Genomic DNA, 26,799 nt, shown 5'->3' on the forward strand with positions numbered 1-26,799 from the left:
AGTTGACACTGAATTATAATCAATATCAGTTTGAGGTTTGACATATTATAGGTACATGTTGTAGGGCGTCGGTCTCCATTTAGATAGTTGGTATATTGGATTATTTATCATCTAATTATTAAATAATATAATACTTGGTAGGAAGTATTATAATTTATAGTCTAATAAGGGGGCCGGAGTGTCTCAAATCAGTCAAACCTCGGTTCATGGGCGGAATTTTTCTTCGGGCAAGTCACGGTGTCCAGATGGCAGATATCTATGGGTGCCCACTTGAAAATCTACCAAAACTACACACACGTGTTTACCAACCAACAGTATACTCCCCTACAAATAAAACAAACAGCTAATGGCCATAGTTGCCGGGCTCAATGATCAATAATAAAAAAAAATATATATAGTCTAATAATCATGATACCATTATTATAATTATTTATTTGTTTCACAGAATATGGCAATCTGTGCGTTTAGTGTTACTAAAAAGAAACTTTATAAGTCTCTCTATTTTTATTACTTTTTATATTATGTAATAACTAGGTAATAAATGATAATCATAAACGAAAAAAAATTCCCATTGAGCATTACTGTGTAATACAAATAAGTAAAATACATTTTATGCAGTTCATAAGCAAAAATATTTTAAATGATATAAATTCATTATTGTTTATTGATTATTGCACATTATTGACTATTTTCGCGAACTTTTGTGTGGTCAATAAAACACTGTCCGACTGTCAGAATTTTTATCATCGGATCATGTTTGAAAACATTATTATTATATACTAAATTAATGTAGATCTATATTATTAGTCATAATAGATATATCGTACGAGTTTAGTAGTTAATATAATATTATGATGCAATATTATTAATATTTAATTTGGATACTATTATAAAGATGATAGAATAAACAAAAATGATTACATTCCAGTTTAATTTTTTTTTTTTGTATTTATTAATAAACCTACGGCAGCGTAGGTCATTGGGTAGTTATTTTTAGTAGATTTTTAACTGTGGAGGAGGGTATGATTTGTTAGAAGTTTAGGACACGTATACATATGACGAGGATTTGTCACTAGAACCCGACCGGGTGGTCACCTATCCAGGAACTATTGGCACCGGCTGATGCTTGACTTCAGGAAACGTTTTTGACTGAAGCCAACCACCGTGCCACACCAGCCCACAAGTTTTGATGTATTCGTATTAATATCAGTAATTTATTTTTCTACTAGGTATACTCTAGCTCAGTGGTTCCCAATCGTTTTTATTCTACGCCCCCCTTTTAAATTTTCAAATTTCCCGCCCACTCACCAGTATACTACTTATGACCTATTTTTTTTTTCATCAAAATAAAATATAAAACAACGGTTGTTGAAAGCGAACCATTTTTAACGGGTTGAATTTAGGCGATATTCTATATCCATTGTGAATGATGTGTGACTGTGTATGTAGCGACTGATGATTAATGTGCAAAAGTTCCCCGAACGCTTCATGTAATTAAGGATAAGCTACAGCTAAGATTCTTGGAAATCAGTCACTTGCAGTCACACGCCACTATATTTTGCGATGAAAAAAAGTTTCAACATGAAAGTCCCAAAAAGAGGAAGAAAAATGAATTCAGTTTCAAAAGCCCGATTTTAATTTTGAAAATATATTTGACTTCCTTCTTCTTTTTTCTAGGTTATTATGTAGAAAGAGGATTTTCGATTTGTTGTATTTTTTTAATAATTAGTATAGTACCAAATTTATTTTATTTTTTCAAAATTCACTTTTACCAAAAAAAAATAATTTCCTACATAACACAGACAAGAAACAAACAAATAATTCAAATATATATTTTCAAAATTAAAATTAGACTTCTGGAAGTATACTTATTTTTCTTCCCCTCATTGTTGAATCCTCTTATTCTAAATGCACGAAAAAACTATCCGTTTTCATGGCCAATCAATAATATTATTTTTATATTAAATATTATACCTAAGTAAAATTAATTTATTGTTTTCAATTTAATATATTATTTTGACAACAACATGTTTGTTATTTCATCATCACTCAATCACCCCTTCCGTGCATCATCTAAATTCCCCCTGAACCACTGATCTAGCTAGTACGGTATGTTGAACTAATTTTTGCAAAACCATGTATTTCTGATTTTAGATTTTAGGAGCGAGGAATCTAGTGGTTTTAAGGAATATAAGATTATAGTGTAAGTAGTTTGAAATTGGTTTAAATATTTTGAACATTTTATTGTATATTTGATACTCCTTATAGGTTTAAAGTTATCAAACAAATATATTTTAATAGTATCAAGAATACAGTGGCAGTCATATTTTCTGGCCTAGGTTCTCATGGAAACAAACAATAATATAAATACGCTTGTTTTACCGGTTGACAATGTAATGATTTATTCATTAAATACAATGAAAATAATAGATTTGTTTATGTTTTAATTTTGAAATACTATTTGAATTACTGAGAGGTTTAAAATTATTAAATAATTCCGAATTAAATTAAAATGCTATATTGTCTGATAAATACTGTAGGTATACAACTGTATACTGGTGACTGTGGGCATACCTTTGCAGCACAGATAGGTGAATCGGAAGGACATCGGAACTGACCTTTCACTTACAACATATTTCAATAAAATAGAAGTGCTCCGATTGCAACAAATGCATTACATGCTAACAAAAGACAACACAAAACCTATATGGATAAGTTAAATTTCATACAGTTCATGATTTTTTCTTAAGGGCTGAGAAATGTTTATGCCGTAGATAATATATAAAATAAATATATATCTACTTTGTTCCGAAACGAACAAGCAATACTTGACTGGGCCCGAGTTCCTCAAAGTATTGTCGGTGTTGTAAAAAGGTACCCTACGCGACTTGATTAAGCATTTGCTTCGAAGTCTACACGGAAATGATCAGGTCACCAAAATACAATTTAAAAAAGAGAACGTGTTACTCATAGGACGTAATGGCCAGCAGAAACAACATGGAAATATGTAAATTACTCAAAATGGGGAAATGGAGTTTCATCGATTTCGCCATGTCTGAAGTGGACAAGAATTGAGATAATAGAACATCACTGTAAGACTACCGTAAAGCTAGGCACGAAAATGTCACTTGGTTACAGTTCTTGGGGGAAATCTTTCCATCGTGCTCCAAAAAGAGACATTTACGGATAGAAACTACAACTGCAGCAATGACTCGAATAACAGGGACAGTATACCTACCAGAATGACTACCTTTGCTGGAATCAAAAATTAGCCCAACCGAAAAGTCACTAGTAGTACATCTTTTTCCAGCAATTATACTTTTTTGGAGCACGCTGGAAGGATTTTTCACAAGAACTGTAACTAATCTACATTTTTGTGCATTGATTTACGATAGTCTTTCAGTGATATTCTATTATCACGATCCTTGTCCACCTCAGTCATCACAAAACCGACGAAACTTTAATGGTACTCCTTGCTTTATATTGACTAGTTTACGCATTTTTAAACTATTTCTTCTGGCACAACTCACTTTGAATAGTGTACTTGAATTCTTTGAAGAATATGGACCAATAAAATATCTATGTCCAGATCATAAAACTGAAGTATTTAAGTTTATTTTATTTTATTATATTGTTATGTAATTCAATTATTATGAATAAAAATTAAAACAGAAATGACACCAAAAAGAAAAGGCATTAAAAACTGGTTAATACATAAGGCTTTAATAAAAAAAAAATATTAAGTTATATTATACTAAGTTATGTATTTTATTTGTTATTTGTGTAAATAAACTTTGTCATGTTATATCAACATTTGAATTCAAGTATTAATAATACATATTTTACCTATAATTTTGATTCAACTCCTTAATTGCCCAATAAGTATAAAATAGTTGACAGATTTCAAAATTCAAATGTGCAATATACCACCATGTTTTCTAGTCCGTAGTTTAAAATTATATTTTAGTAAAAGTTGTTGGGAATGAGTATCCCCGTGAAGACAATGTCGTTGTTATTATATTATACCTTTACGTATATTGTATCACACGACTACAGTCAGCCAAAACTCAGCCAAAAGTTTGACGTCGGTGATGAAATTTGGACGGTTTGGTGTTATGGACTTTGCAATGTTGGTTCCACTAACTCAGTGGCCCAACGATTTGGCAGTCTCGTTTCGAAGACTAAAAGGTTTTTGAAAGCCGAGTGTCAGCGTCTAGCTATAACTGTCATTACCCATTTAAATCGATACCTGAACGGTCGAATACGGTCCCCCGGCGTCTGTCCGATGCTTTTTGTTATACCTATGTAAAAAAGTATAAAGTCCAAAGCCGAGTTTGATTGTATATCAAGTCAGTCATTACTGGTGTAAGACGAAATGAGCTGGGAAATCACCTACCACAGATTGGGTACTTCGTGTGCCAGTTTCCATAATATTTTTTTCCGAATTATTTTGAAAAGTTTTAAGGGATTTTTCACTTTTGACCTGATATAGCACATAAAAATTTAATTTGACTTTCTTCTAGACATTTTTTGATTTGAGAAAGGTAGACAAACTTATAAGGAATCTTGTATTACATTTAAAAATAAAATATTTTATGAATTTCTAACTCAAATTAATTTTGTTATTTTCATGAAGTTTTACGTATTTTGTCAAGATTTTGTGCCTCAACACCACATGCATCTTTAAACGAAACTACTGACTAAATTTCTTACTCATAACTTCATTGGTTCCGGCTATGTGACTGTAGGGGTTGAATTTTGAAAAATCATTTCTTAGTGGATGTCTACATCATAAAACAAAACTACTGTCCAAATTTCATACTCATAGCTTCAGAGGTTCCGGCTAGGGCCGCTAGGCGTTGATGAATCTCTCAGGACAAGTCATTATATATATATAGATAGATAGATAAACGTAGTACATGTTTTTATAAAATAATTTGCAAAAAGGATATATCCGGCTCCAAATAAAATACAAATAATTAGTAGATACCTACGTTAAATTATTATAAGCAATACATGGCATCTGTAGCCATTGGACAAATTGGGTCAATAATAATAATAATAGTATATTGTTTACAAAGGAGAGAAAAAAAAATGTAAGTATATAAATTCTAAAATGTAATAGTAATAAAAACATATTTATATCTTTATAATATCATTATATCTTTATTCTTTATAGACTCGAGTCTAAATAAATGATATAAAATTAAATAATACAAAGTTTTTGTATCGCATATTATTATATTATTGTTCTATATTTGATCAACGAGTTTGTTTCCCAATATGAATTTAAATAGTTAGACAATGTTGTCTGGCTCTGTACCTAAGATCTAAAACTTCAGCAAGGTGGTTGGAGATTCCCAATTCACACCTCTGCTTTCACATATGAAAAAATGGAAGTAGCATAAAAGATTTAAGTACATATTTTAGGAAGGTTTTGTTGAGTGTTGGGACGATGTTGAGTCTGGGAAGATTTTTTAGTTAAAAATGATACTCCAAACATTTTTACCTTGGTTTTATCATTAATAATGTGGTTTCTAATGTTGACAGTGATACTTTAATTGTCTTATTTTGGTTGAATCTTATGAGATTAGTTTTTTTAGGGGCTAAACTGAAACCAACCTTTTTTACGATTAAATTAGATTGTTTGCTGAATTATATACATAGGTACCATTAGATTTCTTTACTGAACTTCTTATTGTGTTTGTAAACTTGTGAATGTACTAACATTTTTAAGATAATTTTACTCAAACATATTATAATATCCTGTGCTATCCTATTTTTTAATTTTTTAATTTAAAATTTAATAATTATTTTGTAGTTAAAAATTTATAAAATGTTTAAATTTCATAGCTAAGGATTGAAAATTTAAAACAAGGTTCCACGTAAATAGGTTATATATAAATTACTTTATTCACAATAATATCATCAAATATACTTATACATATTACTTATTATATTTACTTATATTTACTTATATTTACTTATACTTATTATACTTATTACTTATTAGTAATATCATAGGCTGACTGACCGTTTTCGCTCAACATCGTTTTTCATATACAATGATATTATATCATTGAATTCAAATTTAACACCATCCATTACAGTAACCTATTTGTAACCTACTGTGCAGCAGAGTGACATCCACTTGCCCACCTTTTTGTATCGCATATTATTATATTATTGTGCTTTATTTGATCAATAATTTTGGTTCCCAATCTTAGTTTAAATAGTTAGAACATGTTGTTTCGCTCTGTAAGATTTAAAACTTCAACAAAAACGGTTAAAGTACCATTTGGAAAGGAATAAAAGATTTAAGTACATAGGCAGGAATTTTATGTTAAATCATCGATACATCTGTACATCTACAGCATTCAATTTTAATAGTACCTAGGTCCCAATTTATTAACAGAGTGCAACGCAGTCCAATTTCTAAGTGGAAAATTACAATAAACTTTAAATATTAAAAAATATATTATATGTAATATTGTTGTCTGAATAATAGGCTGCTTCTCAAAATTCTATTTTTATTAATTTTTTATTTATATAGGAATCTATTATTTTTTACTTATCTATTCTAATTGTTTATTTTGTACATAATATTATCTTGAAGTAATGTTTTTAGATTCTGAGTGGAAGGATGAATGGATTGATTTTACAATGATGTGTGTTTTTTTTTATTTTTGTGTCTGTGTACACGATAAGTGGTCGAAATAATGATTGGATTTTCAACTAAGAAAGTTTGAAAATTTAATGCAAGGCTCCTACTATATTGTTACAATGACATTTGAAAAATATTAAAAATCCTTAGTCACAGTTTTTTTTATAAGCATTTAAAGTTCAAAAATTGACAAAATATGGAAAAATCACGAAAATTACTAAAATATTTTGAGTTAAGAATTCATAATAATTTTATTTTTAAATCTAAGATTTTAAAATGTAATACAAGATTCCTTATAATATTAGGTTAGGTTAGGTTAGCTAACCTAACCTAACCTAACCTTTATCAAAAAAAAAAATGTCTATAAGAAAGTCAAATCAAATTTTTTCGAGCGTTTGAAGTTCATATTTTCACACATACGTTTCCCCAGCCCCCCAAATATAAATTTTCGTGAATTTTCTTTTGCCAATATTTAGTACGTTAGTTTGAATTCGTTTGACCCGAATCAGAATTTGTTTGACATCAGGTACTCCGGAAAATTCAATTTTCCCGTGGGGGGCTGAGGAAAAGTTTCCCCAACCCCCCTCATAATTAAATAATGGACTTTCCAGGATTTTCCTTTTGCCAATATTTAGTATGTTATTTATTTAAATTTGTTTGGACCTAATCAGAATTTGTTTGACATCAGGTACCCCGGAAAACTCAATTTTCGCCTGGGGGCCGAGGAAACGTTTCCCCAGCCCTCCTCATAATTAAATAATGGACTTTCCAGGATTTTTCATTTGTCAATATTTAGTATGTTATTTGTTTAAATTTGTTTGACCCGAATCAGAATTTGTTTAACATCGGGTACCCCCGAAAATTCAATTTCTCTGTGGGACTTATAATTTGTTTGAATTGTATGTTAAATAAATACTTGATAAAAAATCTGTTTAATAAAAAAAATCTAAATGGAATAACTGGAAAAAATATATGTGCTACACGATTCTATGTTATGGTATTTTTAGTTACAGTTACCTAGTATATTTAACAAAATTGTGTTTATTAGTATTTTTATACCACTTATAGGTTATGTGGATGGGTTAAAAGGATATAATTCCTTACATTAAGATTCTTTATTCTATTTAGATTCTTTTTATTACATAATATATGCATTTTTTTTATTAAATATATTTATTATGTAAAATATTGATTTTTTATCAAACTAAAAAAATTTTATAACAGATTTTTTTGTTGATATTTATCAAACAGAATTTTTAGTAAGATTTTTTTCAATTAACATTTTTTTAAAAAAATTTTAAGTTTTTTAATAAATATATATATTTTTACCAAATAAATTCCTTATTTTAAAGTTTTTTATTCCATTTAGATAATTTTTTTTATTAGATAGATTTTTTATCAAATATTCATTTGATCATTAGTTGATAAAAAAAAATCAATTTTAATAAATCATCTATTTTTAAAAATGTAAATTGAATAAAAATCTTACAAAAAATTCTGTTAGATAAAAATCAATAAAAAAATCTGTTATAAAATTTTTTAGTTTGATAAAAAATCAATATTGTATATATTATACAAAATATATTTAATAAAAAAAAAGCATTTTTATGGAATAAAAAATCTTAATGTATGGAATTTTATCCTTATAACCTATCCATGTAACCTATAAGTGGTATAAAAATACTAATAAACATAATATTTTGTTAAAGATACTGGGTAACTATAACTAAAAATACCATAACATAGGAGTGTGTAACAGATATTTTTTTTCCAGTTATTCATTTGATCCTTATTTGATAAAAAAAAAATCAATTTTGATAAATAATCTCTATTTAATAAAAAAAATTTGAATAGAATCTTAATATAAGAAATTTATTTGGTAAAAAATCCATAATTTAAAATCTATAATTGATAAAAAAAACTTAATAAAAAATATGTTTAATTAAAATAATCATATTTTATAAAAAAAAAATAAATTTAATGACAATTGTTAACAAATATTCTAAATTTGTTAAAAATTCAGGTTTCATAAAAATAATATGTATTGAGTAATAAAAAAAAATATATCATGCTGACAAACTAATTACGTACTAAGTACTAGATGTAAATCCAATTCTGAGTGACTCCTGCCCTGAAAGGTCAAATCGAATTGAATTTGAATTTATTTAACATACAATTTAAACAAATTATAAGCCCCACAGGGAAATTTAATTTTTAGGGGTGCCCAATGTCGAACAAATTCTGATTCAGTTCAAACAAATTCAAACAAATAATGTACTAAATATTGGCAAAAGAAAATTCACGAAAATTGATATGTGGGGGGCTGGGGAAACGTACGTATTGTACAGTATTGGATATTCACTCGATTTCTCATGTAGTGGTTTTGTTATTTTATTGTTATTCAAAAACGAATAACTGTAGATACATGAAAATTTTACTGAATGTTTATATTTTTATTTACTAAACACCATAAAATTTTAAAAATATTTTGACTTTTTTTAAACTGCTTATGAATATTGTCAGTTTTCCATTTTTTTGTTTTTTTCCCTATAAATATCAATAACATTTTATTTGTTTGGTTAAAAAGCGTAGAAATTTTAATGCCAGGCTCCTGATATATGTTTACAATAGCAGTTGAAAAATATTAAAAATACATAGGCACAAATTTTTTTATAAGGATTTGAAGTTCGAATTTTGACAAAATGTAATTTTGTAATTTAAAATTTAATAATTATTTTGTAGTTAAAAATTTCTAAAACATTCAAATTGTATAGCTAAGGATTGAAAATTTAAAACAAGGTTCCACGTAAATAGGTTATATATAAATTACTTTATTCACAATAATATCATCAAATCTATTAGTAATACCATAGGCTGACTGACCGTTTTTGCTCAGAATCGTTTTTCTTATACAATGATATTATGTCATTGAATTCAAACTTAACACCATCCATTACAGTGACCCAATTGTAACCTACAGTACAGCTGAGCGACATCCACTTACCCACCTTTTTTAAATGTATTTTGGTAAATTATGAGGTTTGACTGGTGGGTGGTTAATGGCTATATAAATAATAATAGATACTTATACAATTTTTATCATTTCATTTTCATAATATGACGTTTGAAAACGTTTGATACTTGGATTATTTTATTTTATTGTTTATGCTCCCTGAATTGTTTTTAGATACTTACTAAGGTTTGTAAGTACCTATACAGCTATACAGGTACTTAAAGATAGTCAACTGGAGGAACAGAATACTTATATTACAGTTTGAAATAATAGATAAACAAGAACAATTCAATATTATAAAAAAAAAACTCAAAAATAATAGATTGGATGATATAAATTACTGTAGATAACATTGAGTAGGTACCTATTCTGAAAACCATTATAGTTTTATTTTAATAATTGTATTTATTAGATACCACTTATTATAAGTTATAACTCATCATTTTCTTAAATACATAATAATATATGTATTATATTTAGCTAGTTGACAGTATAAGGCATCTGGCTGTTGTACCGAGAAAATTGGATTAAGGAAGTGGTTTAGATTTTATTAAATTTTCTAAATAGCCCGGAAAAACAACATAAAAATTAAGGAAAAACGGGAATTCTTACGCAAAATCGGGTTTTGACAAAATCGATTTTGGCTTTTGGTGTAACTCTAAAACAAACTATCGTAAATACATGTTATTTTCACTCAATGTTTTTTATAGCTAAGGATTGAAAACTTAAAACAAGGTTCCACGTAAATAGGTTATATATAAATTACATTATTCACAATAATATCCGACTTTTTTCGCTCAGAATCGTTTTTCTTATACAATGATATTATATCATTGAATTCAAATTTAACACTATCCATTACAGTGACCCACTTGTAACCTACTGTACATCTGAGTGACATCCACTTACCCACCTTTTTTTTAAAATTAGTTTCATTAAAATTAGTCTAATTTTGTATAATTTGTAATGTTTATGTATATTGTCTATGGTACTTAAGAGGACGTTATACCCGCTGTGTTGTCTCCGTCTTACAAGTGCGTAACATAGCAAATTTTACGCTCAGCAGAACACGTGTAGCTTTGTTAGTATAAAAATTAGAGCGAATTGTCCTCTTATAAAATCTAAAGGTAAGATTATTATCTAGGCAACCTTATAGGTTTTTTATTATATTTTAATTTTAACGCGAGTTATGCGTATTTTAAAATTGTAATTTTTTTATACATCTTAAAATACTCATAAATCGCTTTAAAATTAAAATATACTAAAAATCCATGAGGTTGCCTAGATAATAATCTTACCTTTAGATTTTATAAGAGGTCAATTCACACTAATTTTTAAATTAACGGAGCTACACGTGTTTTGCTGAGCGTAAAATTTGCTATGTTACGCACTTGTGTGTCGGAGACAACACATGCGGGTATAACGTCCTCTTAACAAAACTTTAATAATGTATCATGTATAGGTACCTAAGTTTAGTATTTTTATATTATAATATATTTATATTAATGTATTTATTTTATGTATTACGTGACTTTGTAGTCAATGTAGATAAATTATAATATTTAAATTTAATTGCCTATTTACTTCAAGACGGAGCACCAGTCTCAACAATAAAATAAATATGTTATTATTGTTAAGCGACCTCTCAAAAGGGGTTTGTGAAGTATCACATGTCAACAAAGTATAATGAGGTCATTGTTTTCCTAGAAATACTTATAGTAAATAAACATTTTGATTCTACAAGTATCACTTGGGCTTTTATCGCACATTTAATAAGCAAATAAATTTTCGGTTATTTTTTTTTAATTTTCAATTATTTTACTATATATGGTCCAACTCTGTTAAGTTTAACTTAATAGTGTGTATGGTATTATAGATATAAGTGCGTATAATATTATTATTAAAGAGGTGCATTATTGCTGGTTGGAAATCGGAATAACCAAGCATAGCTATACAAAATGGGTAAGTTATATTTAGGATTTATCTTATTTTAATTGAACTTCAAGGTAATAACATATTAAGTTTGAAGTGTTGAAAACCTCAAAGCACTACGAAACGTTATTTCTATACATAACATTATTTTATAAAATAGGTATGTGTAATGACTAATGATTATTGATCAGCTATTGATAGTCTATATAGTGTTATACAAGTAATGAGATGCACCAAAATATGTATGAGAACTTCAATGGTTCGAAATCGGTTAAACCTTTTGTCTATACACAATATTGAACACGAGTTGTCAAAAAGTATTGATATTAAAGATATTATTTTAAAATTTGCTTAAAAAAATGGAGTGCAATAATCTTACAAATATTGTTTCGTGATATTTTTAATACTATTACAAAATTTAAGAAAAATAATATAATACATGTTAATAAAAACCTATACCTACATGTTAAATTAATTATATAAATATTTGTTTGTAATGACTTAATGAAATAATATTATAATTATCAATACATTTTCAAATAATATTCTGAATAATATTTAACAACATTTTAGATTAACAATGAACATATATATGTTTAAAATATTTTAATCATTCAATATCATTAAATAACATGATTTTGGTAGTGTAATAAATTAATAAGACTTAGCATAGTAGTATATAGTACCTAGCCTGTATTAGTAAAAGGACGGAGGATAATGTTATGATTGTTATGTCATAATATGGCCTTATATACGCTATTGATTAGGGCAGTAATGCAGTGTTATTCCATTACCTAACTCATTTGAAAATCCAAAATATGTAGTTTCTCTCTTGGAATTTGTTACGTATCTTTCATACGACACCCGGTATTGGTACACGCAGCACTTTATTATTAATATTATTATTATTAAAACGTAACCTTTAGGTATAACCGTATAATAGATGCAAACTCAGGTTTTATCCGTATTTCAGAGAATGATTTATTTTATATTATTATCAATCATATGTGTAAGTATTTTTTATATTTTAGATATTATTCGTTTGCAAACACTTTACAACTCAGTATAAATGCACTATTGCACTGTGTTAGAAAGTTTGTAGGTACTCATACAAATATACAAATCTTATCCACAATAAACGGTTTTCAATGACATATTATTATAAAAAAAAAATGTAGTAAACATAACTCATCATATTGGTCGTTATTAATAATATAGGTACCTAGTATAATATTGTGTTATAAAATATTATAATAAATATCACGAGTTGGTGAACCTACATGTTATGTACATTTTTATCTAGATATAAATTTAAGTAGGTACTAATACGTGGACCGCTTTGACATTACAGGAGTTTTCAATTTGGTATCATTAGCGTTATTCGCTATCGGATCTTTTGCTGAACACGAACCGGAGTCAACAAATAAGGAAATTAGTGTTGGAGGAAAGAAATGGGTAGTTTTGGTAGCTGGTTCAGATGGATGGAACAATTACAGACATCAGGTCTAAAAAAATATTGTAGTCGCTTAATATAATACATTGTTTTTTTGCTTAAGAAGACGCCTGCAGCACATACACATGTGTTGTCTCCATAAAATTGTACGCTTATCAGAACACGTGTAGCTCCGTTAGTTTTAAAACTAGAGTGAATTGGCCTATTATCAAATTTAAGGGTAAGAATATTACTAAAGCTTGAGCTTGAGCGTAATAATGGGTGTTCAGGTGTTCCGCAGGTCGGGTATCAGGGAAGGATAAGGAATAAATTATACCAATCGATTGTAGTAGTACTAAATTTATGGGATTAGGTGACACAGTGGTGTATGCAGGATTTTTCAATGTTTCGGTGGGAGGGGGGCTTGAAAGTTAATAATTTCTACCAGCTGTCACAACTCACAACATTAGGTTTGAAAAATCAAGTAGGTTCTTTTTTAGTTCTTACTCATATGAAACACCAACCTACCAACACAAATAAATTTTTTTTAAATAATAAGCAATAAAATATATTAGCTATACCTAATCCATTCAGAGGATGTCAGCGCAGAATCGTTTTTTCTATGTTTTTAAGTAATCTTAGAGTAAAATCACTCATTACAAAAAAGATAGAGAATAATATTTTTGTGGGAATGACATATCGATTTCTCTAAATATTGTTTCAAAACAATTTAAACATAATTTAAATTTACAACATTTTTTTGTTTATTTTGAAAGTCGAATACAAAGTCAAATAACAATAAAATATAAAATCGATATGTCGTTCTCTCTAAAATATTTTTCTCTATCTTTTCTGTAATGGGTGATTTTACTCTGAAATTACTTAAAAACATAGAAAAAACGATTCTGCGCAAATGCGTTTTGTCTACGTTGCGCGTGGGTCAGAGAGAGAAAACAAATAGTGAGCTGAAATCCTCTTAGGACGAATAAATATCCTTCCTTGCTAGTTTGCTACAGTTGAAACTTGATAAATATAAAAATTATAATAATAATAATACGGAAAAATGTTAACCCCCATATGGTATTCGATTGTATCCAAAACCAGCACACATGGGATTTCGAGGAAAAAGATCGATAAACAAAAACCATACACTCAATTGGCTTATTGTACCTAGCTATAGCGAAATACTGGACATTATTTTTAATCTAAAGACCAGATGTATTCCAAACGTCGATAAGTGTTACCGAGTTTACCAAAATGTTTGGTAGAAGCGCTAATTTTTTGTTTTTTTAAACTATGATATTCTTTTCACCCAAAATAAAAAAATTGTTTATGTTAACAAATAAGATGAAATCGTTATTGTAACATGTAAAAAAAAATATATTGAATTCTAATGCATATAATATTGTGATGAGTAGTACCATTGTGTATAGATATTATCTATACTCAATGGTAGTACTTAGCTGACGATAATTTCTTTTATATTTTATTATTTGAATAGATATGTAAAAAAATGAATAATATACATTTTATTATTTTAATATATTACCTATATAATCATACATTGTTAAGTGATTAAACAGTTTTTAGTTTTTTGATACAAGAACCTACTAAAGTGTGTGGATTTGCCCTGTATTTTATCTGAAGTGTGAATTTTTTTGGATTCAACGAGACATATTATATAAATATTTAATACTATTATACGACGTGTTTAATGCTAGTTATAACATATAGACTATAGAGTAAACCAATCTTCCCATTTTGTCCATTTTGGTGTTATGCATAATATACGTGTTTAATATCAGTTATTGAGTAAACAAATCTTCAATTTCATTTTGCTTTAGCCTATCTCATTAAATAGCTGCCTTAGAATATCAACATTTAGTTACATACTATATAATGCACAGTTATACAAATGTGAATTTCGGTATACAGGGTGTAACAAAAATAACTGAAAAATAGGACCAACTACGAAAAAAATTGTATTTTTATTAATATTTTCAACATATTTTACAATAATCATTATTTATTAAACTAAAACAATTTATAGAATTAAAGTTATTACATATTTTTGTCAGTTGTTACTTGTTACCGTTACACTCCGTTTACATAACAACAAATCTGCAGGGCTTGAAACCGATTGAAATAATTTCGGTTTTGGTTTCAATTTTTCAATACCGGTATTAAGAAATTTCGGTTTCGGTTTCGGTTTTGAATACCGGTTTCTAATTTTCTTATGCGAATAATGAAATGGTTATCAACATTTTAATCATGATCTCAATTTTATTATGAGTATTAATTATGCGTATTAATGGAATTTTCGTATTTTAAAACACGTCAATTAAAAAAAAAAAAAAAGATTTCCAATTTTTTCAGATTTCGGTTTTGAATTTAATACCAGTATCCATTTTTTTTCTGGTTCATTTTTGATTACGGTTTCGGTTTTGGTTTTAAAAATGTTTATACCGGTTTCTGAAATTGGTTTTGAAAACGGTTTCAAGCCCTGCAAATCTGAAATCAGTACCACTGTATTGAAATCTAAATTTAATCATGACGCATTATATCTATAGTAGGTAACAAAAAAGTAATAATAATCAATAATTGAAAATGGATACTAAAAAGTTAAATGGTTAGGTAGTATAATATGTGTAAATGTGCTTAGTGTTTAAATACATTAATTTTGTACGTTTGAGTTAATTATTACAATAAATATTATTCTATAGGCGGACATATGTCATGCATACCAAATAGTTAAAGAAAACGGAATACCAATAGAAAACATCATAACAATGATGGTGGATGACATTGCGTACAATTCAAGGTAAATATTTTTCTTCATTTTATAGTAAAATCTAATGTTAAAACAATAAAACAGCGGTGAACTAATTAAATGTACCTAAGTTGTCATTTTGGACTGCCTACTCGACGTTCATAAGAATTTTATAATTGTTTTATAAAAATTGTATAAAATTGTATCATTTTTGTACATGATCTATGATACCTAATTATTGTAACCGATTAACAATATGACTTTTAGTTATAAGTTAGGTACCTTCAATATTTGTTTTAAACTCACAATAGGTACCTATTTAAATAACGATAAAAATATGCGAACTCAGAACAAATATTAACATTTATAAATTATTAATAAAACAAAACTAGTCATTGATATCCGTAAATATAGGTTTAACACGCAAATCTTATTTAACATACACCTGACTCATCAACCATCGGTCATCCAAAGATTATGTGTACTTACAAACTTTAAACTTTACACTGATAATCAATAATATAAAATTAAAAATTAAAAATATGAAATAATCGCCAACGCTAATCATAATGGTAATAATAAACATAATTGGTAACACAAAATAAATGATCACCTGTACCATAATTACATGAAATAATTACCCTTAAACACAATTACCTAAATATATCAGAAATTCAACACCCATCTGGATATAGAAAGGTAATTTTTCAAATTTCTCATTCATACACAAAACTCGAATTCATTCACCAGTAATGACAGCATTGTGACATCATAAATAATAATTAATTATTCCTAAGTAATATAACAATAATAATAGTGTCTATATTACGAGCAAAGTAGAAAACTGGGAATTTTATACAATGACCAAGATCTGCGGTTAATGTAAAATATAAAGTTATATAATATGTTACTAGTTTTATTTGAAGATAGTTAAAAACTAAAGAAAAACAATTATTTTACATGAAGTTGACTGATATTCAACTAAAAATTTAAAAGGAATTATTATTCCAACACCGAATATATAAGTCGTCAGCAACTTGCGCCTAATTTATAATTGATATAAGCGTCATAAGCGTGTGTGTGGACGATAAAGTTATTACAAATAAGGTAGGCAATATTTCAGTATTCGACTACACTGTTAGAAGTTAAGTTGTACACGATGGGTGACTAGAACGAAAGTAACAGAATAAGACAATTGATATTTTGAAATTTTGGAAATGTCAAGGTCATCAAAAAAGATATTTATGAATATTATTATTGAGTGCACTTACAATTTTAATTACCTACCTTGATAGTAGTTGAAAGTGAATGAAAAACAGGTGACCCCTACCACGCGTATCAAGGAAATAATAATAAAAAATGATATGAAACACGAATATTTTAGTTTCGATAGGTTGGTAGATTTAACAGCTCAACAATATAATTTATTTACACGAATGGCATATCATATAAATATTTTTTTTTAAACTTAACATTGCCCGTGATAAATCAAGCATTCTATAAATTTCCAATGAATTCTATTACCAACAATTTCCAAACAATATATTATACAATGTAAATAATGTTTAATTATTCATATTGCCGAAAATATCATGATCGTTACATTATGCCCGGACAATGTATTGAATGACCGGGTTTTACACATCGTGACGTATATATACAGAGATTTATTTACATAAATTAACGGCGAGTTTTCTTAAGTAATTTTGTGTTCTGAAACCAAAAAAATCTAAATATCATATTATAAAAACGCTGTGTTTTTTTAAATATATACAAAATTAGATAATTAAACAAAAAAAAATAATTCTAATTTTTATTTTCATTACTAAGTTAATGTATTGACAACATAATTATTAATTATAAAGCTAAGTGATATTTTTGAAAATAATATTGAAATCTTACTTTAATTATAATGAGACTACTTTTTTAACAATCTACGTAAGTTGAATAAATAAAAAAAAATAATTTAAGAATAATTTAATTACAATTTTGATAGTTAACACGTAATGTTATTTCCCTAATACCATACATACCAGATACCTAATTGTTTATCTATTTACAATATTATGTTTGTATGAAAGGAATCCAACGCCAGGAACAATCATTAACAAACCCAACGGCACTGACGTTTACCATGGAGTTCAAATCGACTACAAAGGAGAGGTAAGAGATTTTGACTTTATACTCCAAAACGAATATACTGCTAATTAATTATGGAGATACAATATGAATACAATATAATACTTATCAGAATGAGTTTATGAGTATAAACTCATTCTGATAATGATCATACACATACAATTATAAAAGGATCTCAATATACTGATAAATATACCATATGATCAGAACATTTTAAATTATTTAGTATCGGTATAAATACTAAATCATAAACATTATTATTACCTAATATATATGAATATATAATATACGATTCACGGAAATACAGGTTAGATACACGATAGCTTTTACAAAGATAATATGGCTTTTCCATAAATAGTGTTTTACAATTAAGTATAGATAGTATAATATCCATAGCCGCCAATAGTTGGGTTCTGGGGTGCGTTATATAGCCCCCCCAAAATACCTGAAGATTTTACACCACATAGAATTTATGAAAAAGTTATCATCTCTACGTTATAATCTTCAGCCTCCCTCCCACCCCAAAATCTTTATCTTTTGTTGCTCCCATCAGTATATCTAATATAATATACCTACTGGCTACTACTATATATTAGATCTCGATGAATGGTTTTACATTATCACAATATTAAGGATATCGCGTATATACCTTAAATTTCTTATTGATTCGTGGGGCATCTATTCATCATAATAAGTAATAACATCTTATTCTAATCATGGGATGGTCAGATTGTTCTATTTTATAGGTATGCCTACGTTATTTTTTTACCCACATAAATTAATATTATATAGTATTAAATTATTTGTGTACCACGAAAAACTTTTCAAGTAGATATAGGTTTAGATACCTATCTACCTATAGCTATGCGACTATATCTACTCCTGGCAAATCAGTAAATTATAAATTAACAATATTTGTTTAAGTTTAAACTTGATTTTGACTATTAATTTTTAATGTGATGATCCCTTTCATTTTACAAGGATGTGACCAAAACAAATTTCCTGAAAATTATCACTGGTGACCAAGCAGGCATGCGATCCATTGGAACTAGCAGAGTCGTTCTAGGGTATGTTTAAAATCACAATTATCATCCAAAAAGCAATTTTTTAACGTTTAAGGATTAAACTGTTTTTAATTTTTCGATGCTGTCATATTCGAAATTGAACTAAATAAAAGAGACATTTTAGTTATAATATTATAATAATGCCTACAGTAAAATATATTAGTTGTTATTTTTTAGGGAAACCCATACTAAAATGCATTTTTTTAAAAACATTTAATTCGTTCACAAACCTCAACGTAAAATAAAAATAAGAACATACCTATCTATGCAGCTTTTTCCATTAAAATATTCAATATGATTTAATAATATTAAATATTATATTATAATACTCGTTTAGGTTAAGTACCTCGTGCTGTAGTCAAATATAATTAATTAGTATACAATCTTTATGAACACATATTTAATATTAATCATATTTTTTTATTTAATTGTATATATAAAGAGGACCACTCGATAGGATTTTCATTAATTTTGTCGATCACGGTACGACTGGAATATTAGGTTTCCCGGAAGATTATTTGTATGCCGACGAACTAAACGATGCGTTTAATACTATGAATGAAAACGGATCTTATAAAAAGGTAACATATTTTCGTCAAGAGGACGCCGCAGATGTATAAAATATTTGTTTAAAACCTTAAAAAGTTTAAAAAAATCAAATATTTACCTTAAGTTTGAAAGCTTTGACCGAGCATGATCATTTTATTTTTTCGATATCAATAATACGAAAAAATTATTTATGTATTAAAATCAATTATTTTATTTTGTTAATTAGACTTGAACAATTTTATCTCATATGTTTGAAAAAACATCAAAAATTATCTTTTTACGGTTAAATATGTTTTCTTATCGATCACTTCATAATTTAATTTTTTATATGATTTCGTAATTATAACGTAACAACTAACAATGGTTATAGGTACTAAAGTAGAACCACTATTAGATAATATTTAATAGCTACTTTGGAGTACTTTGAACTTAGAACTAATATAAGTACTATTATAGCTGAAAACTTTGGATTTTGTTAAAATTCCCTTTTTTAAACGCCTTAAAAGACGAATGTATGGCGTCCTCTTAACCAACGTATTCAATATTATCCACTGTAATAAAATGTTTTATTAAAATATTTCCCACTTAAAAAATGTTCATGAACAGATGTTGTTGTACATTGAAGCGTGTAAAGCTGGATCTATGTTTGATGGAATACTTAGTGAAGACACAAACAGTAAGTTTTAAATTAGAAAACATAACAATATTTTAATTTTGATCAAATGCTTTTTATGGTCAAAACTTGGTGTTCGCCATAAGCTTATCAACATTTTTTTTTTCAATTGTCTATTTTTTTCTAACTCAAGCACTTTAAATAATAATGTAATTATTATCTATGTATACAATACCTCCCCATTATACGTATATTATATATTATCTCCTGAAATATTTAAGACCAATATCAATATTGACTATCAAAATTGTCCACTTTGCATAGTAAATTATTAATACGTTCATGTAATATCTTTTACTAACCTAATTAATCACATTAAACTATAATTTTTTTTATACAACTATTAGACTTGCGATTAAAATATTACAAATTCAACTAAAATAATAATTATACTACATTTAACTTATTTGAATGTTTTGAAACTAGTTTTTGCAGTAACCGCGTCTGGACCTAGAGAAAGTTCATACGGTTGCTACTGCAAATCTGAATCTGGGCCGTACAAGACCTGTCTTGGAGATCTTTTCAGTGTCAAGTGGATGGAAGATTTAGACACGGTTCGTCTTTATCGTACATAGACAATAGTTTAAAACTTTAATATACTTTACAGGTCTATCCAAGCAAACACTTAATACTCCTTATTCAATACATACTTACCTATAAGTTATAGGTTATAACTACAGATGTGTCAACCTATTCGGGTAGGTATAGTGATAAATGCTCAAAGAATGTTATGATTTTTGACTTATGTAACTAATACACGTTGATCAATTTGCCAATGATACTTCAATATTATTTGGTATTTTTGGAACTATCCAACAATTTTCTATGCGATTTAATATCGATACCACAAGCGTCCACAACCCCAAAATATGAGTGGTTTGCAGCAGTTTTTAACCAAAATCAATTTTCATGTGTTGTCAATGATATATAAGATACATGAAAATATGAAATTATTGATTTTTAGTGATTAGTATAAATATCGCCAACTAATTATTTTAGAGAGTTAAATTTTTAACCAACTCTGTATACTTGTAATGTGTAATATAGAATTGTCAACGCAGAGGTTTAACAAATTGATTTAAATTTTTCATTTATATTCAGCCAAGGTCCAGACAGTCTGCAAGAAAACGAACCATTTTCAACGATTTCAGTGTAGCCAGAATGAACGTCACCAAAAGTAATGTCATGATTTACGGAGATTTGGAGACAGGAAGCGAGAAACTATCCTCGTTTATCGGTTATGCTGGAAATGGCGCTGACTCGCCGAATGTGCCGAATGTGCAACAATCTAACGATTTCAATCTAAAGGTAAAATACCATATTATTATTATTCGTTCTACCTTCTACGGTTATCATTGAGCTTAGTAAAAATTACAACGCACACGATTCTTACACAATATGATTTTATTATATTGTAGAGCACAGCATCTAGTCGAGATGTGCACGAAATCAACGTACAATATGAATTGGCCCATGATAAGTTATCACTACCAGAAGCGCTCAAATTGTCAGCGGAATTACGTAAAAATAACAAGGTAATTGCAATAACGATACATTTTGAATCGTGAACATATTATTATCGTTTTCAGATCATCTTAATTAGTATTACACGGGTCGTTGATCATTAGCTTGTTAAAAAATACAAAGGTTAGTCAGGACTACTCTTCTCAAAGAGACTAAGTTTGCTAAATTTCAAAATATTCTGATTCGTGGCAACCGCAAAGCGTTCATTCATCATTGACTCATGTTTTAAAACATTAATTTGTACCTACCAACACATTTTTTAATTGTGTTCTAGATGAGATCTGTCATAGACTCTGTACTCCGGGACATTTACTCCGAGGTCGTGAAGGCGAGACCGGACGTCAAAAGCGAAATCGGTAACTACGACGAACCCAACTATCTCAAACTGAATTTGGCCATGTTCCCGTGTTACAGAAGCATTTTGAATCAAATCACCGAGAGCTGTTTTTCTTTGCCACGGGTGAGTGTGTATACAAAATATTGATGTCATATTATCTATCATCTAATCTATTATGTCTTATTAGTGATTGTCACTTTGTATAACTTAGCTACGACTAAAACGGGAAAAAACTTGCGTTAGAAATTACGTTATTTGAGCCAGTCTTGATTTGATTGAAATATTGAATATAATATAATTAACTACGAAATGTACACTAACTTTTTTGCACATACGCTTGAACAATAGTGTAACCATAAAATTACGAGTAACATTAATTGTGTATGGTTATTGGTTATAGAATCCCTACGTGTTGGATCACTTAACGGTTTTCGCTAACCTGTGTGTCGTCGACAATCAAATCCACCAGATGGTCATCAGTATTGTCACTAAATCCTGTTCGAATATACCAACAAACATAATAAATGTACAATAAAATCGCGTGTATACAATATTATATTATTATATTATTATATTATTATATTATTATTTAGTGCATTAGTTTGATAAATTGAAGCTTCATAAATAAATGCGACATAATAAAATACAAATTAACATCTATACTTGCATTTTAGTTTTCATTTGAATTGCTTTGAATTTTTTTTTTCAAAACAAAATTATATTAATTGATAAACGCAATATTATATAATGCTCTACAGTAGTTATACTGGTATGCTATTTATTATAGTTCATTAGTTATACAACAATTAACTAGATCTACCTATATTATAACACTATTTCACCGATAATTTGCCTGAATTATAACATAGTACCTTTGTTTTGTACCTACCGATGTATTATATAGTTAAAAATTATAATATGATTACAAAATCTATAATAATTGTTTATGAACAAATAGTAATAGTAATCATTTATTTTAGATCAAACTGTATATAATAAAAATAATTAAATGTATAACAATATAATTATAAGTTCTAACTAAATTCAAAATATTCTTAAAAATGTATTGTTTGTAGTAACATGTATTTTGTAATATATTATACTATAGCTGATGAACATGCAACAACGCCGATAAATTAGACGCTAGAAATTAAATTTACTGTACGTTCATACTCAATTCTCTGATCAATCTCGGTTAGCATAAGCAAACAACCTTTACCTACCCACATAATGGACTAATGGGATTTCAAAACTTTAAGATCCAATATCAAGATTTGATAATGGACCCCTTTTGAGTACGAACTGCGAAGTATGTACATAACAATATGATACCTATATTACCTACTAAGAACGATACAACGATTTTGGGTCTTTCCGGGGATCTCTCTCAGCAATTCCTGTTGCTGATAATTCTAAAACTTTAAAGACATTTCCACCTGAGCTGTGAATTGTGATCGGTATATGATTGTATTATATTATTGTCCAGATTTCCAGATGAATACATTTTATTCAAATCACGGTAAATATACAATACCATAACCGACGACCGAACTCAAACTTATCAGTATCAAAGCATTTTTTTCAGAAGTAACTGCAGCAAAATAATATATACAAGCAACTATATCAATTATCAAATCAACCGTTTTCAGTGCATATATCGTATACCACTAAATCTTACTATAAATCACTCGGATACTTAATTCTATACGATACTTATATAATACTAACTGACACGACAATACTTTGGCATTTCTAGGTTTTTGCGATTGTTCAACATCTTTTGGGCGTAACGCGCTGTGGAAGCAATGTCTTTTTAAGTGTAAAATGTAAATTATATTATATTTTAATTTAAAGCCATTCTGACAGGCGTTGACTTGTGATTATGCGAGCAGTATATTAACAGGTTGGCAATCTACCTGCGGTTTATCGCGGATCCCCCGTGGTGCGTACGTAATTAAGTGTAAAATTTAACTCTTAAGTATCAAAAAATGCAAACAATTGGTCCACCGAAACCGTGGTTCGAACTCGATACATTCTATACTAAAATGCACAGACTTATCGCATTAATAGTTATTATTATTATTATTATTATTTAAATCAATAGCAACCATTTATAAACAAAAATAATAATACAAATCTCAAAACCCCTGTTTGTGAACCTCCCTGGGTTCAGGGTTGGACCTCATATTTACCTTTTTTCATGACAAATCATGTATCTTCTTCCCCGAGGTCTGATTTATCTCTGTACCAAATTTCATCACAATCGATGAATGGTTTAGGAATGCATACAAAACATAGGTAGGTACCTAGGTAGAAACGTGTTTTGTCTTTTATATTTATAGATAGTCTCACCGAAAAATCATCAATTCTCGATGCAAACTTTTTTAGAGTAGGATATGACAATAATATTATGTGCTTATTAATTATTATGACTGTACCAACCCCTAAATCGGAAATATTTTACATACGGAACAATGTATTATAACTGAACTGTTTAAAAGTTTTGTCAACTATTTACCTTTCGATTCATCGATAATCGACATTTCTTGTTTTATATATTTCTTGTTATATACAACACGTAACACTCTAACTACCGACAAAGAATTAAAATAGAAAATTATTACTGGCATCTTAGGTAAGTACCTAGGTATATGTTTATAACGTGCAATGGATTCATAAATACTATGATGACAGACGAACACAAGTTACAGTAGTTACACGATAGTGTAACGGTAAAAATTCTTTAAAAAAAACAACTTAATATAATTATACCTTTTATTTAAGCTTTCCTTACCAATATTTCCCGATATTAATATAAAACTAATACCAGTGAGAGATAAAAATATTTAACTTCTCCGTCCTCCACTCTGTGGCCTGTGATTAGCAATAACTCTTCCCAAAATGTTTTAAATATAGTACCAAGTAATTTAACTATAGGACGTACATCCATCTAACCTATAGCTTTGGTCACTATTTAGCGAAGAATTATTATATAAATCCTACGAGTTTACATATTTGTTATCAACTAAACTTCATAATAATATTATGCAAGTACTTATATACTATATATTCTACCTTAAATTACTTTATGTTGTATGTTTAATGTGGCCAATATTAAAACCTAATATTTGAACTAATTGCAGATGTTTTAATATAGATACGGTGCCTCCGCCAAAATGTAACGAGGTTGGGGAATGTGTTTTATATATAATTAATTCGGTGAGGGTTTTCCGGGACTTTTGAATTACAATTTTAACCGTATAGCTAAGAAGCTTCGGGAAAGATAGTTCAAATAATAAGTTCCAGCTGATATAATTTATAATTACATAATCTTAATCAAATAATATTACACAATTTTAGTTAAACATTAGAATATATTATATCATAACTATAATGGGGCTACTAGACGTAGTATTATAGTCGTCCAGAGCCCCTTAGTGTGTGGGTTGCTGTGGCCCCAGAGCTATTGGACTTGGCATGATGCTCACTTATATAATATGTTAACACGAGTCACGAGTGTAGTATACATTTTATGTGTGTCCACAGATGACTATAATACGTCTAGTAAGCATTATTCCTTATTAGGTACCTACAACCTACCTAATTATGTTTATAGTTTGTAATGGTGTCACACATCCGTCGTGATCCGTTACAATACAGTCTACTGCAAACTAATCGGTAATATTATATTATCATAGTGTTACGCTCAATTAATAGTATTCAATTAAAATCTAGATACCCGATGACTGAATATAAGAAAATCTAATTCTTACCACCCGTAAAATGTAAATATTTGTTTTTATTTCGATCTTATTATTTTAGATTCTAAGCGGAGCGATGAATGTATTAATTTTACAACGACATGTTTTTAATGTGTACCTAGATACGTCTAAAATGTTTGCATGAGCATAGAAATAATTTGATAATTTCCTATAAAAACCTCTGTAGCTCTGTCTACCCACTCACTTTAAAATAATGTATATAAATCATTATTTTCAGAATTTCACAAAATAATAATTTAGGTATGATATAATATGTAAAAAAAAAATCCTTTATGCATGTAAAAATATTTGCACATCTTAGCTAAAAAAAAATGGTTTAAAAATATGTCATTACTATAGTGATGCAAAGTTAAAAAAAACAACCCCTTTCAAAAATGTTTTTACCTCAAAATATTATTGTTTATTACTTATAAACAGTGTTGGGACTTACCTTGACAAATGTGTCTACATAATTATCTAGACGAAAATCTGCTGGTAAATATTTTCATTTGTTTCAGGTGAAAACTTCTAGATAATTTTTTATTTATGGACATTTATTTAATATTATAGTATAATGCATTTTTACATTTTGTGATCGAAAACCATAATAATGTATTTAATATATTGATAGTAAATATTCCATAATTTATTGTTGGCTGTTGCGTTACTTTATAGGTACCTACGACCTACATGGTTTTTTCTGATCGGCTTTGGCAGCAGGAAAACACGACGATTTATATAATAATTCCAAGTAGGTACCTATTATTTTTGGTTCTAGGTCACTTTGTACGGTCGAGCACTATAAGTGCGAAACGCGGACACTTTGTACGGTCGGGTAAAAAGGTACATTGAAGAACGCGGACACTTTGTACTATTATATACATAAAGTATATATATAATATATTATATATATACATAAAGTATATATATAATATATTATA

At 28.2% G+C, this 26,799-nt stretch overlaps 1 protein-coding gene and 1 pseudogene across 1 annotated transcript; both read left to right on the forward strand.

Moving 5' to 3' along the window:
• Positions 1 to 3,272, forward strand: part of LOC132953724 (uncharacterized) — a 4,474-nt pseudogene extending 1,202 nt beyond the window's left edge.
• Positions 3,273 to 11,483: 8,211 nt separating this feature from the next.
• Positions 11,484 to 22,759, forward strand: LOC132936028 (legumain-like). The gene is made up of 12 exons (XM_061002690.1): positions 11,484 to 11,639; positions 12,961 to 13,112; positions 15,765 to 15,862; positions 17,893 to 17,974; positions 18,932 to 19,017; positions 19,457 to 19,595; positions 20,170 to 20,239; positions 20,663 to 20,790; positions 21,338 to 21,544; positions 21,655 to 21,771; positions 22,035 to 22,220; positions 22,498 to 22,759. Exons 1-12 carry the CDS (start codon positions 11,636 to 11,638, stop codon positions 22,630 to 22,632), a joined length of 1,404 nt encoding a protein of 467 aa, XP_060858673.1. The 5' UTR covers positions 11,484 to 11,635; the 3' UTR covers positions 22,633 to 22,759.
• The last annotated feature ends 4,040 nt before the right edge of the window (positions 22,760 to 26,799 follow it).

The sequence above is a fragment of the Metopolophium dirhodum genome, chromosome 1, assembly GCF_019925205.1.
Source record: "Metopolophium dirhodum isolate CAU chromosome 1, ASM1992520v1, whole genome shotgun sequence".
NCBI classification, from domain to species: Eukaryota; Metazoa; Arthropoda; class Insecta; order Hemiptera; family Aphididae; genus Metopolophium; species Metopolophium dirhodum.

Bases quoted from the DNA above. Each gene is read 5' to 3' on its own strand.
- LOC132936028 (XM_061002690.1), top strand. The intron at 17,975-18,931 runs GTAAGAGATTTT...TCATTTTACAAG, and splicing joins AAATCGACTACAAAGGAGAG to GATGTGACCAAAACAAATTT. The intron at 21,772-22,034 runs GTAATTGCAATA...ATTGTGTTCTAG, and splicing joins AATTACGTAAAAATAACAAG to ATGAGATCTGTCATAGACTC.